This window comes from Brassica napus, chromosome C8 (assembly GCF_020379485.1).
Source record: "Brassica napus cultivar Da-Ae chromosome C8, Da-Ae, whole genome shotgun sequence".
In the NCBI taxonomy this organism is placed as follows: Eukaryota; Viridiplantae; Streptophyta; class Magnoliopsida; order Brassicales; family Brassicaceae; genus Brassica; species Brassica napus.
Window position 1 is genome coordinate 3,649,656 of NC_063451.1, and position 22,709 is coordinate 3,672,364.

The 22,709-nt window shown below is 35.3% G+C and overlaps 3 protein-coding genes across 3 annotated transcripts; 1 reads left to right on the plus strand and 2 right to left on the minus strand.

Moving 5' to 3' along the window:
* Positions 1–3,003: 3,003 nt before the first annotated feature.
* On the minus strand, positions 3,004–5,950 carry LOC106419604 (putative two-component response regulator ARR19). Its single transcript, XM_022707648.2, has 5 exons — positions 4,807–5,950; positions 4,551–4,703; positions 3,960–4,454; positions 3,786–3,871; positions 3,004–3,688 (listed from the first exon to the last, which is right to left on the minus strand). The coding sequence occupies exons 1-5, from the start codon at positions 4,982–4,984 to the stop codon at positions 3,248–3,250; spliced, it is 1,353 nt and encodes a 450-aa protein (XP_022563369.2). The 5' UTR covers positions 4,985–5,950; the 3' UTR covers positions 3,004–3,247.
* A 2,706-nt stretch (positions 5,951–8,656) lies between these two features.
* LOC125591784 lies at positions 8,657–9,984 on the minus strand. Its single transcript, XM_048766638.1, has 5 exons — positions 9,812–9,984; positions 9,632–9,728; positions 9,222–9,530; positions 8,947–9,117; positions 8,657–8,830 (listed from the first exon to the last, which is right to left on the minus strand). Exons 1-5 carry the CDS (start codon positions 9,982–9,984, stop codon positions 8,657–8,659), a joined length of 924 nt encoding a protein of 307 aa, XP_048622595.1.
* A 10,811-nt stretch (positions 9,985–20,795) lies between these two features.
* LOC106419554 (serine/threonine-protein kinase ATG1t) lies at positions 20,796–22,430 on the plus strand. The gene is made up of 7 exons (XM_048765682.1): positions 20,796–21,222; positions 21,297–21,355; positions 21,514–21,578; positions 21,647–21,740; positions 21,815–21,895; positions 21,968–22,079; positions 22,175–22,430. Exons 1-7 carry the CDS (start codon positions 20,811–20,813, stop codon positions 22,225–22,227), a joined length of 876 nt encoding a protein of 291 aa, XP_048621639.1. The 5' UTR covers positions 20,796–20,810; the 3' UTR covers positions 22,228–22,430.
* Positions 22,431–22,709: the final 279 nt, after the last annotated feature.

Below are 22,709 nucleotides of genomic sequence, written 5' to 3' on the forward strand. Positions count from 1 at the left end.
TTGCATTTGATTCAAGTTTGGGTATAGGTTTGGGATTAAAATCAAGTTGTGGGTTAGTTTTGGCAAAAACTCCTAGATAATATATGAATATGGTCTATATAAAAATAGGGAGATTTACCAAATATGACTCAAAACTTGATTTTGATTGCAAAAGTATACACAAACTTGAATCAAATACAAAAGTAACCCAAAAACCTTGCGAAATTACAGTCAGCCCCTTGTGGCCAAACAAAAAAACAGAACTCATTTTTACGAATATTTCTCCGCTAAGTCTTCTGAGTCTTCTGAGATTCTGTTAAGTCTTCTGGACGACGTCCACGGAAGTCGTTTGATATAGTTGATCTTAAAAATAATTTATAAATTTTGTAAAAAATATTTTGATAAGGGAAAAATTAAAATCGTAATTATAAATATTTTTAAGTGATATAAATTAAGATATAATAAAATTGAATTGTTTTCAACATAGATGAGTGAAAGTAGTGAATCATGATATTCTTTGGTCTAAGGTTTGGCAACATATGTTGTAGTATTGTATGTATTCTTAGGGTTAGATTTTGGAAAGTTTAAATATTTTTTTGAAAAATTAAATTTTTATCTACATGTGATTATTTATGTGTATAGTAAACACTTTTTAAGTTTAATTTGATTTTACGAAGTGTTTAGTTAGTTAATTTAGTTTATGGGTTATGTTTAGGGTCTAGACGACTAACATGTAAGTCGTCTGGGAAGTCTTCTAACTCCCGCTAAAAATATTTTAGTTTCCCGCTAAAAATATTTTAGTTTCCCGCTAAAAATATTGAAGTCTTCTGGGCGACTTACAAGTAAGTCGTCTAGTAAGTCTTCTGATCGAAAATATTTAACCTTACATGTAAATCGTCCAGAAAAGTCAAATTTCTTACACAATCCGGCAAATGCAAAACTAACCCGTTTACCTTAGACGACTTACATGGAAGTCGTCTCGATTTTTTTTTTTAACAAACAAAAATGGACGACTTCCATGTAAGTCGTCTAGAAAAACACATTTAAAAGTCAATTGCAAAATTAACCTCTGCATTGACCAGAAGACTTCCATGTAAGCCGTCTACAGCCATACGACTTCCGGATAAGTCGTCTGGACGAACAGATCTGAAAAAAAAAACTAATTTCATAGTTTCAACCAGTGAGATAATTTGTTTAGCATACAAAAGTCTTCTCCAAGCACCCAGAATCTCGAACCAAAGTTACACACCAAGAATCGTAAGCTTGGCTCTATGAACCATAAAATTTTTAGAATCAAAATCTTGGGGTTTTTTTTGGATGAATATGGAGAGAAAGTAAATAGGTGTTGTTTTTGGTTCATAAGAATTGAGAAAGAATGAGTGTAAATCGATTTTTAGGTGCATTAAGAGCTTCAAATTGGTTCTTCATGGTGGTTGGTATATTGATGGCAATGACAATATTGTTAATACTTGAGCAAGATGAGGGTGATAGAGTAAAATATGCATTTTCAAAAAAAAAAAAAAGTGATGGCGTTTTCGTGAATAATATGAACTTTGGGGGTGAAAGAGACAAGTCAAAGTTCCAAAAAAACATGGGTTAGTTTTGTGTTTGACTTCAAGTTTTGAGTCATATTTGCAAAAAACCCATAAAATAAGCTTGATTATCTTTTTTTTTGTAAGCAAACCATCCATATACTTCTATTATTGTAAAATTAAACTAAACTAGTCACTATATTTAATAACAAAAAAAATAATGCATTTTCAAAATAGCATTTGTAAACCGATCATTCATATTGATAGCATATTTTCAACATTGTGGTACAAAATTCTAAATTAATAAATCTTAAATGTTAGAGATGATAGATTTAATTGAAAATATTATGTTAAATTAATATCAGAAATTTAATACAAATTTTACATGAGTTTAATATAATTACAAAATTAATTAGATACTTAAAAGGTTTATTTTAGTAAAAATGAAATATAAATGAATATTTTAAATAATTAAGAAATTAATCTATTGTTTAAAAGGTTTGTTCAAGTGAAGAAAATCAACATTTATATTTTAAATAAATATGAAATACATATTTATACTGAAAAATATATGAAAAGATTTTATTCAGATGTTTAAGAGAAAATATAGGAATATATATTTTATTTTTCTAGAATAGTTAAAATGATATGTTTGCAAATTTCATATAAGTAATTTTTAATAAATGGTCCTACTTAAAAAATCACACATGAAATGAGGTTGTGACTTCTGTTTTAATATAATAGATTATTAATTTTACCATCCCTTTAGGTTGCTTTTGCATTTGATTGGATATGAGATACACCTTTATGTTTAAAATGAATATATAGGTTTTTTCGGCAAATTCCCTATATATAAAATTAGTATATGATTATAAATTATTTATTTCTAAATAATATATATATATATATATATATATATATATATATATATTATTATATATATATATATTTATTTATTTACAATATTAATATATTTGTAAATAATTTAATATTTTTATTATTAATAGTAAATCAAATTTAGTTATACTTTTAATGTGAAATATTCTTATTTTCTTTTTAAGAATTAATTTTATTTTTAAAAAAACAAAAATTTTAGTTTTTTTATAAAAATATAGTCTTCTGATATTATTAAATAAAATAAACTTATTTTGTTAACTTATTTTTAAAATTTTATACATTCAAACTGCAAATACTTTATCAAAAGTTTTATACGAAAATTTTGGGCAAAAAAGCCTTTGGAGAGCATTTGCATCTTCTAAATACTATTATAAATGTTGATTGGATAATAAGAAGCATATATGCTAATGCAAAAAACCCAAATCCAAAAAACCGAACCGAATCCGATCCAAAAAAATAGTATAGAGCCCGAACCGAAATTGATTAAATATCCAAACGGTTCAAAATTTTGGTATCTAGAGAACCGAAACCAAAAAGAACTTGCAGGCATCTCAATTTATAAACTATATAATCAAATCTATTAAAAGAAAAAATATTCATAAATCAAAAGTTTATTAAAAAAAAAAGCATTTCATACATATGATACCCTGATTTACTGATATACATATTACCAGTAACAGATACTTTGTAATTAGTCTCATATAATAATAGCTAAACTTCTTGCAACGCACTAGACATGCTAGTTTTCCCTTATGTCACTTGATTATTCCCTCACAATCTTGAATTTTTCTAGAAACCAAATAATCTCCTACAAAGACCGTCTTAAAGAGAAGCTCATATCAGTTACTGAAATTGTAGCCATCGAATAGAAACTCGTTTGGATCGTACGGCAAACTTGGATAAATATTTGGTTCGAGATCCGTTAAACCGATGCCATTATAAGCTTGTTGAGGTTCATTCTTTCTCATCATGCAGTTCATCACCTGATTAGAAAGCTGATATTGTCGTTGTTGATGCTGCTGCTGGAGATGGTGATCATTGTCCAAGTAGGGAAAACCAGGCATATTATTGGTCACGAGCTGGTTGTTGTTCATTGCCAAGTAACCATTTTGATATTGATTGTCCTGGACCGGGTAAACAGCTGGACCATTCCTAAGGGACGTTGGTGCGATGAAACCATTGTTCATACCTAAGAAAGGTGAAGGTCTACTCAAACTAGACCAACCAGTCTCTGGAAACTGTTGAGGAATTTTGTTCTCCTCAAGACTTAGACGATATTTCTGCACGACAGCACAATTGATGTAGAACTTGTGTTATTCATATATGCAGAATCCTAGTTTAATTGTCAAAATATATAATAATAGTTTTTCTTTGAACCTGAAGATGACTGGACACATTGTTTCTAGTGAGTCCTTCGATCTTCATGTCATGCAAGCATTTGAGAAGTACCTTTGGACTAGCTTCTGCGTTTGCATTAAAAAAAAGATTAGTAAATAGAAGAGAAATAATAAAGAAATTGAACGACTAGAGATTTTAGAATAGTTAGATTACTTTTAGGCCCACCAACTATATCGATGGCTTCGAGAAATTTCTGTTGAAGATCTCCAGTCCACGACATCCGCGGTCTCTTGAAATAGCTCTCTTTTTTCTTATCGATCTTTTGTTCATTGTTGTAATTGCTTACGCTCCTGGAATCGTCGTCGTCTTGGTCTGAACCGTTACTCTTAACCAAATGTGATTGCATTGGTTGAGTTTCTTCTATACATATCATTGTCCGTTTCTTTGTTGCTTTCTCTTCTATCTTATCGATGCTCTGCTCACTATCATCTTGGTCTACGGTCACGGAATCATCTCTCTCTTGCTTGGAACAGTCATCATGAACCACAACAGGTGGAACTAAACCGGGTTTAGACATCATCCTCTTGCGTACAATGTGTTGCCATATGGTGGCTATGATCTCTTTTCTAACGGGTTTCATAACATAGTGACATGCACCATGTACCATTGCGTTCATCACCGATTCTGTTTGATCGTCACCAGACATAACTACACAAAGATTAAATAAATTATATTTCTATCGAATTAAGAGAATTTTGTTTATAATAGTTCGAAAAATAAAACTTTAATGTGCGATATACATACTTACTACAGGAAGATCCATCTTTGAACCAATGATTGCGAGAGCTTGGAGTCCATTAATTCCAGGCATATGATAATCCCAAATCACAATATTAATCTCATGTTTACACTTTGTCAGAAACGCAATAGCTTCTTCCGCGTCCGCATAAGCCGTCACTGGAAAACGACAAAACACATAAGTATAAACCCTAAACCCTAACTTCAACAACTCTTTATTAAATCGCTAAATTTATACATACATATGTAAGAAGAGAGTTACCATGATAGGCGCAGCGTTCCATGATTTCTTTCATATCAAGTAAAGTGCTGAGATTGGAGTCGACAACAAGAACATTAGTACTCGGCGGAAATTCAATGAGAGGAGAGTTGATTTCAGAAGTTTCTTGCTGCAGAAAGAGAGCTTTATCTCCATCCTCGGTTATATGTCCTATAGACATTAGAAATTTTACTTTTGTAGAGGTTTGGATGAAAGCCAGAGATAATATGTATGCTAGAAGATGTATGTATCTTATTACAAGGAAGATGTATGTGTCTTATTACAAGGAAGAAGGAAGCTTTTTATATTACAAAAATTGGATTTTGTCATCATGAAATTTTAACATGTGTCAAAAATAAATCTATTAAAATTGGTTTTTATTTTATGTACATAGTATTATGTAATAAAAATGGAATGTAAGATTTATGGTAGAATACAATGAAAGAAAATTGAGTAACTACAAAGAAATAGTACAAGCTGTCAAGCAAACTTTTCCATTTTTATTGAATTTTATGAAAAAGATCCCCAAAAGAAACATACTATTTGACTTTCCCCTCTTTACACATTTGACTTTCTGACTATGCTTTTTTCTTCTAAAAATATATACTATAGAAATGTATGAATCTTTGACCCAAAAAAAAATAGAAATGTATGAATATGATTGTTTCAATATGATCACAAATTCAAGGGGATGTTTTATATGAATTTTTAATAAGGAAGTTTTTATTACCGTAATAGACTTTCATTCCAAACTGGACTTCTAATTATACCGACATTTTTACCCGAACCTGAAAATCCAAACCAAAATCGATCCGAAAATAAAGGTTTGCTTTGGGTCCAGTTCTATATTGTATATGCGGATCTCGGTTCGAATCAAGGTCTTACCCGAGACCCAATCAACTACCCGAATGACAAAAAAATATGTATTTTTGGTATCATGGATTTTTTAAAAAGTTTTGGCTTTGAGTTTTCGGATATAGTTTTGGGGTTTTCCGGTAAAATTTCAGATTTTTAGATATTTTCATAGTTTTTTCAAGTATTTGGTATTCAGGTATATTTTCAGGTTTTGGTATTTCTCGGGGTTTTAGTACAATTTGGGTACTCCCGGTACAAAATACCCAAACCAAACCGTTAGGGTAAAATAAAGCAAGGTTATTCGTCATACTACGGAAACATGAAGTAACTCAGTTGTACAAGGAACAAGGATCAAATGTAATGTTTTATTGTTCTTTTAGAGCAGGACTTACAGCTTATAGGCCCATAAACCCTATTTCTAGTTGATGATGTTAAAGTCGAGTAGAATAGTCGATCCACTTCTTCTAGGGTTTAGAATTCTCCTTTATAGGTTCATGTAGTAGGAAACTAGGTTATAGTTTTGGGGTTTTTGGTAAAGTTTCAGATTTTTAGATATATTTTATAGCTTTTCATGTAGTTGGGTATTCATGTATTTTTGAACTAGTTTTGGTATTTTCTGGCACTACAAAAAATATGTATATTGTTAAAGCGGAAAATATGCTATCGAAGGTGTTTCATAGCGAATTAATAAATGTTATGTCATCGGTAGACATCGTAGGTACCCCATATATGATAACAGATTTTTGGACGCTACGATATGTACATATATGATAGCAATACTTGGATGATGTTATTAGCTTAACTACGATTCATATTTCATGCTGTGATAGGTCTTTCTACAATAGAAATCATATATTAATGTATATGTAACATACAACTGAATTAAAATATAAATTAAAATTACTCCAATTTTAAAATTAAATTGAATTAAATTTATTAATTAATCTAATTTTTTTTGTAAATTGAATTAAAATTAATTTTACAAAACTAAACCAGAATTAAAAAAAAAACTAAGTAAACCAGAACATTAAATCAATAACTAATTAACCAAAATCTAAACCTCATTAACCAAACCCTAATTAACTCTAAACCTAATATCTCTGCTGCCGCCTCCCCCCTCCTTTGCCTCTTTCTTCTCGATGTCTTCCTCTATTCTGTCTCTATCTCCGGCACCATCGATGGATGACCGGGACGAGTTCGAGACCGTTGATGACATGGGCAAGCTCGAGACCCGTGACGATGGGAGGAGACGTCTCCTCTGCTCACGAGCACCAGCTCCGCTCACGACCACCACCTCTTGCTCATGACCACCACCTTTACCAACACAAGATAAATCAGATTAAAACATATAAAACTTTAACATATAGTGTTAGGGATTAGTTTTAGAATATAAAATTTATGTTTTGGAGTTTTTAATTAATTAAATTTAGTGTTATAATATAAGGTTTGGATTTTGGGGTTTGGGATTTAGAGTGAAATTTGAGAATAAAATTTGAAAAATTAGATTTGTAATTTATGTGTTAAGATTTGGTGTTTAAGTTGGAAAATATTAGTTTACTGCGTAGATTTATAATTTATATGGTATAGTACATATGGTTTGAAGTATGTTTGGGGTTTGGAGAATAGGGTTTGGAGTTTAGATATAGGGTATGGATTTAGATTTTTAATTTAGGGGTTAAAAATGTTAAAATGAATTTTTAAATATAAATGTTAAGACTTAGTTATAAAGTTAAAGTTACAAAACTAAAGAAATTTGGAAATTACAAATTGTGTATAGCTGTAAAATTTAAGAGCTAATGATTTAGTAGTATGTAGTTTAGGTTTAGAGTTTTAGTGTTTGAAATATAACGTTTGAAGAATGATTTTTCTTAGCGTAAGAAAAATGCTTACGCTAAGAAAAATGCTATTATATGTCTTTGATAACATTATTGAAACCGCTTAAATATGTCTTTGGCGCTTAAATCTAATTTCTTGCTAAATATTGGCTAAATCAGTGATTTTATCTTTTCGCTCACTTAATTTTCAAAATAACATTAATTAAGTGTTATTTTAGGTCTCACTCTATCATAGCGTTTATCTAACGCTATTGTAAAAATAGTTTCAAAAAACGTTTTCGATTTTCAAAGAGAAATTTTTTTTAAAAAAAAATTGAAATTGTTTTTTATAAAAAGTTGAATTTGAAAACATATAATTTGAAACTATAAAATTATTTTTTTAATTTTTTATCATTATTTATATTTATATATCTATAAAGCAATAGGTAGAATAGTATTTTGCCTCTTTAATGAAATTTATTTTGGTCATCTTCTTTTTTGGGCTCTTTTGGTGACAAAAACTTTAAAATGGGTACTTAAGAGAATTGTCCAACTAAATATTTGAGTTAATTATTCATGTTATAAATATTTATTAATAATTTGTTGAAATCTATAGTATTTGCACTTCAAGAAAACATATTTTTTACGAGGGCAATATTCTTTGTTAATTCGTCGTAAATTGTTAATTCATCGTAAAAGGGATGTTACGACGAATTAACATCGAAAACCGTTTTGTTGTTAAACGTCCGTCGTAACAGAGGTTTCGTCGTAAACACGTGGTAACGTTTACGAGTACGAGGAAAGCTTTCCTCGTAAAACGGAAAGAAACATTTCGTCGTAAACGAGACGTAACATTTTGTTGTAAAGTATTCGTATTATTTCGATGTAAACTCCATGTAACATTTACGAGGATTTTACAATTCTGCCCATGTAAGCTCCATGTAAACGTTAGACGATGCTACGAGGATTTCATTGTAAATTTCATGATAAGTTTACAACGAATTTACATCGTTTCTCAAAAACTATTTAAATAAAAATAAAAAATATTATTTAATATTTGAAATTTTAAAAACTTTAAATATAAAATGAAATATGAAAATCAAAACATATTCTCAAAAACTATTTAAAAGTCATAACATAATACTTAAATTCATAATACAAAACAAAACAAATTAAAAAAACTACTACATATAATCGAAGTAGTCGGTGGCGGTGCTCGGTTGAGAATGGTCTGGATCGGCATCTTCGGGATTCAGTATTGGCATCCCGAGAGCTGCTCGTCTCTCATTTAATGTTCTCTGCATAGTCGGGTTAACAGAACTTATTCCCACTGTTCGTCCCTTCTTTCTAGGAGCCACCTATAAAAACATATTAATATAGTTAAATTTTATTAAATAGTTAAATTTATTTAAATAAATTTATAAAGTTTTACCTCTTCGAAGATCCTGTCGACCTCTTCGGTGGTCAGTTTGACGGGTAATCCATCGGGAGACTGCTGGATTAATTGCGTCTCGCGCTCTTCAGACCGAAAAGCCACTGCGTTGAAGAGTTTCTCGGATGTCGGATCTACAAAAATCCCGTCTGATCTGGCGTGGGTCATCTTGAATAGATCAGACAGAGATGGTAAGACTCTCGTCTTCTCATACTACAAACGAAAAACTTAAATAAAATTAAATATTAAAATTAAATTAAATATTAAAATTAAAAATAAATTAAAGAATTCAAAATAAATATTAGAAACAAACTTACAGCTTCTAGACGGATTCCGGCGTGAGCCTTTTGTCCGGTTCTGTGAACCATGGGGAAATGACCATCTTTGTCCTTCGTTCTTTGGGAAGCGGAGAAAGAGTTGGCCTTACGGATCGAAGAGGGTAGCTTCCAAAAGGCGATGAGATCATCGCATACATCCTTCATGAGCTCGGTGGGCTTTCCGTCATAACCGTAGATCTCCCACTTGTCCTTCCAATCGGAGACAGTGTTGCAAAGGCGGGTCTTTGCCTTTGCAACGAATTCCCTCTTCACCCTCTCGGGGATTCCCAAGGACCAGTGCCACCTTTGCTGAAACAGAAAAAAAATTGAAAAAATTAAAATAAATATTTAATTAGATGTTTTTAAAAAATATATATTACCGCAAAATATTTAAACCAAGTCGTCTTAACGTGGTCTGGAGTCTTACTCCAATTCGGGTAGGCTCCGTCATAGTAGCCCTTGATCGTTTCCGACACGCTCCGGCCAACACGATTGTTGGCTCCAAACCTGAAAAGAGAACCTAATATTTAAAAAATAAAAAAAAATAAATTTTAATGTACTAATAAATAACAAGTTACCAATAAGTTCACGGCGGTCTATCAGGATCTAGAACATCCAAGCCCTCTCGTCCAGTCTGGGCAAGCAAATCCTCCACTGTATATCTCGCGTATGGGGCAGATGGAGCCACATGCAAATCTGGATGAACTGCACCTGTTGGGACAGGTTGAGGTGCAGCAGCTGGAGGAGGAGGAGGTGGAGGCATATGAGGTGCAGGAGGAGGAGGACTCCAAGAAACTCCCTGGGATGTCTGAGAGTCTGGAATTGCCTCGGAAGATGATGGACCGGAAGAAGATGTCCTGACACCATCATGAAACATCTGAGAGTAAGTAGGTGTTGCTGGCTTTCTTCTAGGACCCATCCAATTTTTTTAAAAAAATTACAGTTAGTTTTATCAATAACGACATAATTTAAAAATATTATTATGATACCTAACTAATCACCTAAACTAATTACCTATACTAACCACTTAAATTAATTATCTATACTAACCACCCAAAACTAAACAATTTTTTTAAAAAAAATTAGAGAGAGGGAGAGGTTACCTTAGAGGAGTGGAGAGGGATTTGGGAGGAATGAACGACCAAAGCTCGTTCTGAGGCGTCACCTATATATAAGTAAACGCTATTCTCGTAAAGTCGTCGTAAAGTTACGATGAAGTTACCAGGCCCGCGTTTTTTCATTTACGACGAAATTGCAAGGTCCGCTTTTTTCATTTACGACGAATTTACCAGACCCGTGTTCTTAAAGTTACAACGAATTTACGTGAAAAATTTACGACGAATTTACGTGAACCAAGTTACGACGAATTTACTAGGCCTTTGTTTTTGTTTACGACGACTTTACGATTTTTAACCCTAAACCCCGAAACCTGAAAACCTAAACCCCAAAGTTACTTATCTTATAACATCATCTTCTTCTTTACATCTTCTTCCTCTTTATCCAACTTAAACCCTAAACTCCAAATTAATTTTTTTAAACAAAAAAAAACATATTATATTAAAACAACATATGTTACACATACATTTAAATGATAAAATGATAAAAAAACTATTTGATACACATACATTAAAGTGAGAAAATGAAAAAGAAAAACAACATTTGTTACATAGATTACATCATTCTGAATCGTTTTCGTTCTCATCAAGATCAGTACAATGATCATCGTCGCGTCCATCGAACTCGTCTTCACGTGCTTCATCTGTCACATCCTTGGGAAGATCTTCATATTGTTGGTTTTCCGGATCGATCAGAAGGATTTCATTAAGTTGTTGATCAGGTACATCAACTTCATTGATAGCGTCTTCTTCTTGAAAAGGTGGTTCTTCTCCAGCAACAATTCGTCCACGAGGTGTAATTTTTATAACAGCTACCCAGTTTATCCCAGAACTTCGAAGGCGGGGGTATGGAAGGAAGATGACTTCTTCGGCTTGAGAATCTAGGATGAAAGGCTCGAACTTGTTGTATCTTCTCCCAGAATTGACATCCACAACACCAAATTTGTTAACCCGAACACCTCGGTTCACAACGGGGTCGAACCATTCACATTTGAAGAGGACGCATTTTAGCTTCAATAACCCCGGAAATTCGACTTCAATAATCTCCTACAATATCCCGTAAAAGTTTGTTTCGCCTTTCACACATATTTCGTAGTTACTTGCTCCCGATGTCTCCCATACTCATATGTGTGAAAGGTAAAACCTCATGTGAAATACATAGGTGATGTGGTGACCTTTGCTACTGGACCTTGGACCAAATCGTGAAATCATACGGGGTAATATGGATCGTCATACTCAACCTACAAAAAGCATCACCGTTAAAATTATCTTATAGCATCACTGTTAAAATGAGATATATATATATATATACATGTGATTTTAACCACTTGACAAAAGTGCTTATCTTTCCGTGCGTCAACCTCAGTTGAGGATATTCCTGGTATTGCTTCTTCAACTTGAGATATAAACATGATGCAAATAAAATGAATGCATTAAAGCATATATAATTAACATTTTTCATATAATTAACATTCACAAAAATATTTACCTCTCAAATGAACGGATTACTGCATCTTCGCAGTTGAGCAAAATATAAGTGTGGGCACTATGCTTATCTTCTTCACATGACCACCATACTTCTTTCAGTTTACCACCAAACCGTCCAATTTCACATAAAATGTCAGGAACACCATCAACTGCATATGATGTCGGTACTCCTCCATCATCATATCTTCTAGGAATTATTTTTCTTGTACGAACAGTTGGAGCAAAGTAGTATGATGTGAAGTTAGATGTTTCTACTGTCAGACTCCCAACAACTATTGAACCTTCGACCTTTGCAAGATTTCTTGTTTTTCCCTTCAAATGTTTCATGGAACGCTCATACGGATACATCCATCCGTTGTGAACAGGTCCACGAAGCAATGCTTCATACGGGAGGTGGACAACTAGATGCTCCATGACGTAAAAAAATGATGGTGGAAATATCTTCTCCAGATTGCACAATATGATCGGAATGTTCTCATGAAGTTTTTCGATGACTTCTTCCTTGGACGTACGTGTGCTAAGATCTCTGAAGAATGCTCCGATGGCTGTATATTGCAAAAAGAAACCCAATTAATAACATTTCATAACATATGTACATATATTATAAATTAATATTTACCTGCAATTGCTTCATGTACATTTGTTGGAAGGAGCTCGGCAAAAGCAAATGGAAGTATTCATTGCATAAACACATGACAATCATGACTCTTCATTCCTAAGAACTTTTTACCTCGTTCAACACATCTTGACATATTAGAAACATAACCATCAGAGAACTTAACTTCTGATGCAACCCAGTCAAACAAAGTTGTTTTAGCTTCTGATGTCAACCGAAAGATAGGAACAAGAACGTTTCCATTGCTCTTGATATGTAACTCACTTCTTGAGCAAAAATCCGGTAAGTCCATCATTGACTTCTTGTTATCTTTTGTCTTCCCAGGGACGTTCAGTATTGTATTGATGATATTGTCAAAAAAGTTCTTCTCTATATGCATCACATCCAGGTTGTGACGTAAAAGAAGATCCTTCCAGTAAGGCAGCTCCCAAAATATTCTCTTCTTATGCCAATTGTACGCCACACCATACCCATCAGGCATATTTCCAGAAACATGCCAGTTTCCTCCACGCTTAAATGTTTCTTAAGCTCTGTGATAATCAATGTCCGCTTCGATATGTTGGCTGGTGAGATATGGAAGAGGACTGTCTCTGACAACTCTTTTGTACCTAAACAATGTCTTATTTCTTCTGTACGGATGAGAAATGGGAAGAAAGCGACGATGAAAATCAAACCAACAACTCTTCCTACCATTCTTAAGTTGAAAAGCATATGTCAATCCAAGACAATATGGACAAGATAATCTTCCATGTGTTGTCCAACCAGACAACATCCCATAAGCAGGAAAGTCACTTATCGTCCACAGCAGAACTGCTCGCATCGTAAAATTGTTTTTCAACGAACAATCATACGCCCTCACCCTTCTGACCACAACTCCTTTAGCTCTTGTATCAATGGTTGAAGAAAAACATCTAGTGACCGTTTTGGATGCTTCTGGCCTAGGGATTAATATGGTTAAGAATAGAAATTCTTGTTCCATGCACATTTCCGGCGGTAGATTGTACGGCGTAAGAATGACTGGCCACAAAGAATATTATCTCCCAGACATTTCGAATGGACTAAATCCATCGGTGCATAACCCAAGATAGACATTCCGAATATTTCTACTGAAATCTGGGTTTACCTTGTTGAAGTGTTTCCACGCTCTTGCATTTAATGGATGAGCGACCTCGCCATCCCTCTGGACAGGTTCGGCATGCCACCTCATCGATGCAGCAGTCCTCTCAGATTGATATAACCTTTTCAACCTGTCTGTAATTGGTAGGTACCACATCCTTTGGTATGATACCCTATTCCTCCCACGTCCTTGCGGTTTGAATCATGGTTTCTTGTAGAATCAACACTCTTCTAGCTTCTCATCATCTTTTCAGTAGATCATGCAGTTGTCGATGCAAAAATCTATCATCTCCGAACGCAACTCATACTATAAGCCAATTTCTAAATCTCATAATAAGATCCAGCAGACACGTTGTCTTATGGCAAATACTCTTTAAACAACTCCGCCCATGCATCCATGCAATTCTCAGGTAAATTATGATCTGTTTTAATATTCACCATCCTAGCTGCTAGAGAAAATTTATAGAGACATTCTCTACAACCAGTGTAGATTGGTTGATTTGCAGCATCTAGAATTTCGTAAAACATTTTTGCATCCAAATTAGGTTCTTCTACATTTTTAGTTCCATCAGCTATTGTTGTAGTTATTTCTAAAAATGCATCAATAATCATGTCTTGAACCCTATCATGATCTACCATCTGCTCCTCTTGATGGTAATTATATTCATTATGCAAATGATTCGGTTCTTCATTAGTACGAGCATCCTCAAAATTATTATAACTACTATTAGCTTCATTTCCACCATAACCCTCTCCGTGTTGATACCAAATATAATATTGTGGTGTAAATCTGTTGTTTACTAAATGTTTCCATACAGTTTCACTACGTGCAAATTCTGAATTCTTGCATTTCCGACAAGGACATAACATCTTACCGCTTTCATGTGTGATTGGTGTACAGCCTGTCTGGTACATGAATGTCTCTAGCCCGCTCAGAAATGCATTTGTTACTCTCCCTTCCGAATCTTTATGGGAATACATTCAACTCTGTAACTCGTAAATATTACCGTCATCCGCCATTTTTTTTTAGATTTTTTTTGGGAATTTTTTTTCCCCAGAATATTTTTTTCTTGTTTTTGTTTGTGTGTTGTGAGAGAGTGAGTTGTGAGAAATGACATATATATAGAAAAAAAAATCGAGTTTGGTAGGTGAAGTATAACAATGATTTTACTAGGAAAATTTTACTAGTGTTTTACATCTCTTTTACATCAGTTTTACAACGAGTTTACAACGAAATTAGGCAATTCAAAGCGCATTGAATACACGTTTTCACCAATAAATAACGGTAACATGTGTCGTCGTAAATTTGCGACGATTATTGTTTGCGGCGTACTTTCGTCGTAACTTTATTAGGTATTTACGGCGAAACATTTTTCTTGTAATTTTACATCTACGTTACGACGAATTTCAATTTCGTCGTAACATCCTCGTAAACTACTTGTAAGTTTACGAGGAAAGATTTTCCTCGTAATTTTTCGTCGTTACGGAAACGTTTTCGTGTAGTGTTGGGATACCTATCAGAATTGAGTTTGAATTTATTTTAGATCTTTTTGGGTTTTAAAGTTTTGGGGAGTTTTGAATATCTATCCGGTTTCGAGTTTGATTAAAACTGTCCGCATCAATTTACTTTTGGATGCTTTCTCAAAAGGAGTCCTAGTTATAGCCTCTTATTATTATTAGATACTACTGGTCTAAACTTCCAATAAGACTTTGTTTGATATCTTGGAAATTAGACAGATTATACTACTACTTTGAAGTGGTGGCTCGATTGAGAGCTTATGGCTCGACCAGCAACGGATCTTAGGGCATCAGCATTGGTGAACTCCAAAGGGAGTTCACACAGTTTTCAAAAAAAAAAAAATATTAAAATAAACAAAAGCTATGAATCTGTCTCTTGGGAGTTCACTCCAATGAACCCGGATCATCACTGTAGCGCGGGCCCCATGACACGTGGCGGCCCGCGATTGGTCCTATTAATATTTTTTTTTTTTTTTTTTAAAACAAAAATCAAACAGAAAAAAAAATAATAATAAAAAAATGCTTTGTGAACCCCATCCTAATGCTGATGGTCTTAGGCGAGTTACTACTCCACAACAAAGGACTGAGAGAGAAAACTTAGACGAGATATTGTCATCTCTAATCAATAGTTAAAAGTTTGGTAACCACGTCCTCTCTCTCCAAAAATTTGAATGCTTGGTTTTCTCTCTAACAATAACTATACCACAGGATAAATGATACTTGACCCTCTTTTAACCTACATATATCACTTTGTGGGTTGATATAAGCCTGATAATTTGTATCCGAACTTTCCTAACCAAATCAACTTTCCGGTTTAGATTCGGTTCTGTTTTCTGAACCGTTTTCGGTTCGATTCCTTTTAATCTTCTCCTCATAATCGTATACTTGAAACGACGTCGTAACACTATCACTATCTATTACGAACATGGTTGCTTGGGAGAGAAGAAGGAGATACAATATAAAAATATCTCTTGTTTATTAAAATGAGCATTTACAAGTATATATAGTTAGGATTTACAATTGGTTAAGATAACCACACTTCTAACTAAACCACTAAACCGGGTATATACATCAATAGGCCCCCTCAAGATGAGCTTCCAAAGATATTATGAATACTCATCTTGGACTTAAGATGCTCAAACTGATAAGGAAACAAAGGCTTCGTGAATAGGTCAGCAACCTGATCTTCAGTCCGTACATGAAGAGTCTTGAGAGTTCCACGATCAAGCCTTTCCCGAACAAAATGACAATCATTCTCAATATGTTTAGTCCGCTCATGAAAAACCGGATTAGTAGCGATGTATATAGCTGCTGTACTGTCAGAGAATAATATAGGAGTGTGAATCTGAGGAACCTTTAGATCATTCAATAACTTGATAAGCCAAACCATCTCTTTAGAAGAATTAGACAATGCTCTGTACTCTGCTTCAGCAGAAGAACAAGAGACCGTGTCTTGCTTTGTTGAACGCCAGGAGATCAACGAATCACCAAGAAACATAGCCATACCAGTTGTTGAACGTCTGCTATCACGACATGAATTCCAGTCCGCATCAGCAAAACCTTTCAAAGTCAAGTCATCAGAAGCAGAGTAGAAGAGCCCCTGACCCACCGTTCCTTTAATGTACTGCAAAACTCGATACACAGCATGAAGATGAAGGGAACGTGGTGCTGAAGAGAATTGACATAACCGATTCACCGCATAAGTGATATCTGGTCGTGTGATCGTCAAATACATCAAACGACCAACAAGACTTCGATACATCGCCGGATCAGAGATCAGTTCACCATCTTTAAGGGACAGATGAAGATTAGGAATCATAGGTGTAGATGTAGGTTTACAACCCAACATACCCGAAGAGGTGAGGATCTCTAAAGCATATTTCCGTTGACAAATAGAAATGCCCTCACCTGAACGAGCGATCTCCAACCCTAAGAAGTACTTCAAAACACCAAGATCTCGGAGTTTAAATTGCTGAGATAAGTCTTGAATCAGAGACTTGGAGATAGATTCATTAGTACTAGCAACAATGATATCATCAACATAGACCAACACTGCCAGAAAATGACCATCAGCACAAGACTTCAGAAACAAAGTATGATCTCCAGTGCCTGTGGTAAAACCCAACCTCAACAAAGCAGCGGAAAATTTCAGAAACCATTGCCGTGATGCCTTCTTTAGCCCATAAATCTATTTATTCCAACGAAACACAGCATTTTTAGGCAAAATAAGACCTTTCCGCTCTGCATAACCATCATGGATCTTCATATAAATTTCTTCATTCAACTCACCATTCAAAAATGCATTTGAAATATCAAGTTGATGAAGAAACCATTTTCGAGATGCAGCTACCTTCAATAGAAACCGAACAGTGGTGAGCTTAGCTACTGGTGAGAATGTCTCAGTGTAGTCTAAACCCTCTTTCTGTGTGTATCCTTTAGCAACAACACGAACCTTCCTCCTCTCAAGAGTACCATCCGCATTAAACTTCAGAGAATAAAGAACCTTGCAACCAACCGGTTTCTTTCCAGCAGGTAGAGTAGCAACAGACCAAGTATTTGTATCTTCCATAGCATTAAACTCCTTATCAACCGCTTCACACCATTCTTTAGAATCCTTTGCCTCAGAAAATGATTGAGGAATTGGGATTTTTGTGATGGTATTGATATATGATAAGTGAGATGGAGAGATTTTAGAATATGAAAGAGAAGACGAAATAGGATATTGTAGATCAGAATCCAACGTATAACAATGATAATCCTGTAAATGAGCAGGTTGTTTACGTGGTCTGGAAGAAATTTGTGGTGGAAGAACAGGAGATGGAGAAATTTCTGAAGAGAATGGTGATGATAAAGGAATGTTACCGGAAGACAAAAATGGTGTGAAGAGTTTCAGCGCAGCTTCATTCATAGGAGACGAAGCCAATGGAAATATCTCCTCATGAAAGATGACATTTCTCGAGATAGAAATTTTGTTAGTCTCCAAATCAAGTAGCTTGTAACCCTTGTAACCAGACGGATATCCCAGAAGAACACAAGCTCTTGATCTTGGCTGGAACTTATGCCTCTGTTTCGGAGAAGTAGAGCCATAACACAAACAGCCAAAAGTCCTCATTTGATCATAAGAAGGAATCTTACCAGTTAAAACTTCATGTGGAGTCTTATTACCAAGTAGAGGAGACGGTGTATGATTGATGACAAAGATCGCACACAGTACACAATCACCCCAGTAGGCAAGCGGAAGCTGAGACTGAAACATGAAAGCTCTGGCTACGTTGAGGATGTGCTGATGTTTTCGCTCGACCACAGAGTTCTGCTCTGGTGTTTCCGGGCAAGAATGGTAAGCAAAAATCCCTTTTTCTTGAAAGAACTTAGTGAATTTTAATTCTGGAGCGTTGTCTGATCTCACAGATTTAACTTTCACATTGTACTGATTCTCTACTTGATTCACAAAAGCAGGGAACACACTGATTACTTCATCCTTTGTACGTAGTAAATAAACCCAAGTGGCACGGGAGTGATCATCCACAATAGTCAAGAAATATCGAAATCCATCCACTGTCTCAACTGAAAATGGTCCCCAAACATCAATATGTAAAAGCTCAAAGTTTGAATTACATATGTTGTTTGGTGAAGGAAAAGAAAGTTTCTTCTGCTTGGCCAAATGGCATATATGACAGAAAGAATTCCCTTTATTCTTGGATCTTGTTGTTCCCAAAGCTTCAGAGATCAAATCAAGTCTTGAGAACGAGGCATGTCCGAGTCTGTTGTGCCAAGTACCAATATCAACAACTGCATTCACCATCACAGAAGCTTCATTGACATCCAGCACATACAGATTACCCACTCTTCTACCCTGACCAATCGTCGAGCCCTTGATACGATCCTGTATTTCACAAGTAGACGGATCAAACATAACTCTGGAACCAAGTTCAGTAGTCAAGGAGCTTATACTGATGAGGTTTAACCGAAACTCCGGTATAAACAACACATTCTTGAGAAGAATATGCCTGTTTAATTGAATATTGCCCACTCCACTGATCTTTATTAAAGAACCATTAGGCAAATTCACAGAGCTAGTCACATTCATATCCAAAGAAATGAAAGATGCTTTATCATGAGAAACATGATGTGTAGCACCCGAATCAAGAACCCATGTATTGGTATTAAGAGTATGCCGAGATACAGTAAGTATGCCAACAAAACAAAAGGTAGACTGAGAGAAAGTGATACCCGGGAGATCAGTAGGTGTCTGAGATGTAGAAGCATCACCTGAACCAGCAACTGCATTACTCTGAAGTTGAGAACTAAACAGGGCAATGAATTGTTGAATCTGATCTTTAGAAAGATTCCCAATCAAGTTGTCAAGTGGAGCAGGTTTTGCGTCTAACTGAGTAGAAACATTCACTTGAGGAGTCACAGAAGTTGAAGGTTTCTGAAACTTCTCAGGTGTCTTTCCTTTCATGTTATAACCCGGTGGAAAACCATGCTTCTTGTAGCATCTCTCAGCAATGTGACCAACTTTGTTGCAGAAAGAACAAATTGGTTTCCCTTTGTGAGCACCAGACTGGACATAGCATATGGTCGAAGTATTCTGAGGTAGAGTAGGAGACTCAGAGACTTGAAATGCAGCAGGTGATATAGCAGAGGTGAAGCTCTTCTGGCTATCATCCTGATCAAGAATGTTATACACCTCTGTTAAAGAAGGTAAAGTCTTCTTCATGATGATCTGACGACGGATGACTGCATATGACTCGTTGAGACCAGCCAGGAACTTCACAATCTTAGCTCGTTCTGCCTTTTGATGAAGACGAAGAGCTTTCCCACACACACAAGGATCATCAGGTTCTTCACAGTTCTCCAAATTACTCCACAATGTCTTCAACTTAGTAAAGTAATCAGAGAGGGAAAGTGAACCTTGACGCAAATCCTGTATCTCCTGTGTGAGGTTGTAAGTCCGAGGAAGGTTAGTCATATGGAATCGGCTATGTAGATCATTCCAAACATCCGTCGCATCATTCAAACGAAGAATACTCCGATAGATCTGAGTTGTAACCGAGTTAAGAATCCACGACTTAACAAGGCTGTTACAACGAGACCATACACGAAAGTTTAAATCAGATTCAAGAGGACGAGGAAGCGATCCATCTACAAATCCAATCTTATTCTTCGCATCTAAAGCTATCTTCATGGCTGCTTCCCAATCATCAAAGTTCGATCCATCAAGCTTCAGGGAAATGAGAATCAGACCTGGATGATCGGAAGTATGCATAAAGAACGGAGAGTGAATCGAGTTCGTAAGATCGACACCGGTAATCGCCTGCGAAGCCTGAGAATCCGGACCAGAGATCGCCGGAGAAGCTATCGGAGCTGTACGGGTCGTCAAACGAGTCGATCGACGAGTTAACTTCTTCACAGAAACCATCGCAACTTGTAGATCGATAAAGCACGAGCTCGAGCAAGATAGATCAAGTAAAAATCAAGCTCAATATTAGCTATGATACCATATTACGAACATGGTTGCTTGGGAGAGAAGAAGGAGATACAATATAAAAATATCTCTTGTTTATTAAAATGAGCATTTACAAGTATATATAGTTGTTTGATCAAAAAAAAAAAAAAAAAAAAAAAAAAAACAAGTATATATAGTTAGGATTTACAATTGGTTAAGATAACCACACTTCTAACTAAACCACTAAACCGGGTATATACATCAATACTATCCATCGAAGATGACTGATGTGGCAACTTATTTTTGTCGCTCTTTTTGTTTCTCTTTTTGTTAGAAGAAATGATGATCTATGGAAGCCTATCGTGACGATGGAGGAGTACAAAGCGAAATCGAAGCTGAGCGAGAGCTCAACCTCCACGGTTTGGCTAGCGAAGCACATGCTAACCGGAGAAGAAGCGGTGATGAAGTGTTTCGATCTCTCGAAGCTCAATCACAATCTCAGAATCTGTTTGGAAAACGAGCTCGATTTTCTATCCTCCGTCGATCATCCCAACATCATCCGCCTCCTCCACGTTCTCCAGGAGAAGGATTTACTCATCATGATTCTGGAGTATTGTGACGGTGGAACTCTATCTTCATACATTAAGCGTCACGGGAGAGTTCAAGAACATATCGCCAGAAGATTCATGAAGCAAATCGGTATCTAACTATATATTGTTTGTATAATTCACGCTGATGATTTTGCTCTTATGGAGTTTGAATGTTGTATGCAGGAGCTGGTTTAGAAATCATTCATGATAATCACATCATCCATAGGGATCTTAAACCAGAGGTATTGTTACATTCAGTTATAGGGAGGATCAGGACCGGCTTTGAGATTTTAGGGATTCAAATAATTATAGCCCAGGCGAATGTTTCATTTGGCTAAATCCTGTGGAGGACTGAGAATAGAGTAATATGAACTGTGATATTGTGGTTTGATTGGAACAGAATATTTTACTAGCTGGAGCAGGCGATGAATCGGTGTTGAAGATAGCTGATTTTAGTCTTTCAAGGTAATTTTAGAAAACAATGCTAGTGTTATTGTGATAAAGATCCTTTTTTATTTTCATGTTTAAAGCAGAAAGCTGCTCCCGGGAAAGTATCTAGAGACAGTGTGTGGTTCTCCGTTTTACATGGCACCTGAAGTTCTTCAGTTTCAGAGATACAATGAAAAGGTGAGATTATGCTCCTATTGAATCTCTTGAAGTTCAAGATGGCAAGCAATGGAGGCTCATAGGAAACATTGTAGGCTGATATGTGGAGCGTAGGAGCAATTCTATTCGAGCTGCTTCATGGCTATCCACCTTTCAGTGGTAGGAACAATGTTCAGGTGAGATCTTGATTTGGTTTAGGATTCTTTTGATCCAAAAAGCTTGAAACCTTTTTTTTCCACTGACCATAGGTGTTAAGGAACATCAAATCTAGTTTATCTTGTCCTTTCTCTCGGTCGATTGTTCAGCAGTTGCATCCAGATTGCATCGACGTATGCTCAAGGCTGCTCTCTACTAACCCAGGTACATAAAAAAAAAAAGTATCGTCCATTTTTTGGTTTCAAAATGTTCATATATGGCTGCATATTCAGTTCTTTGTTTACCGTATTGTTCTGCAGTTACGCGGCTCTCGTTTGATGAATTCTACAAACACAAGTTCTTAAGTATCTGATGATGTTCATGCGGTAAAAAGGAAGATGAAGCCTTTTGTAAAGTGTGTCAATGTTTCTAGAATCCTTGTATAGAATTTGTGACTTTTCTTGGTTTTTGGCTCTCACATAGTTTGATGATGTAATGCTTAATGAAATGATTAGGTTTTATCCTTGTGGTAAATATCTCCGGAATAGGGTAAAAATTAAGGCTTCTTTGATGATATGAGCAATATATATCTCACCTTCTCATTGAGCCATTCGTCATGACTTGTGCTTTTGAGAGTTAAGAGGTGAATCATTGTCAAGCACATACTCACTATTTTATGTTATATGGAACGGGTATTGGGGGTGAAATGAAGACAAGAATCGCTGCGTTCAGGATCTAGTCTCGAGATAAAGTTGTGATTGTTGAGGACATAACCCACGACAAAGCATCGGAACCTACCTAAAGATCCCCAAAGCCTGTAACTTTAGATTCCCAAAGCCTGTAACTTTATGAAGC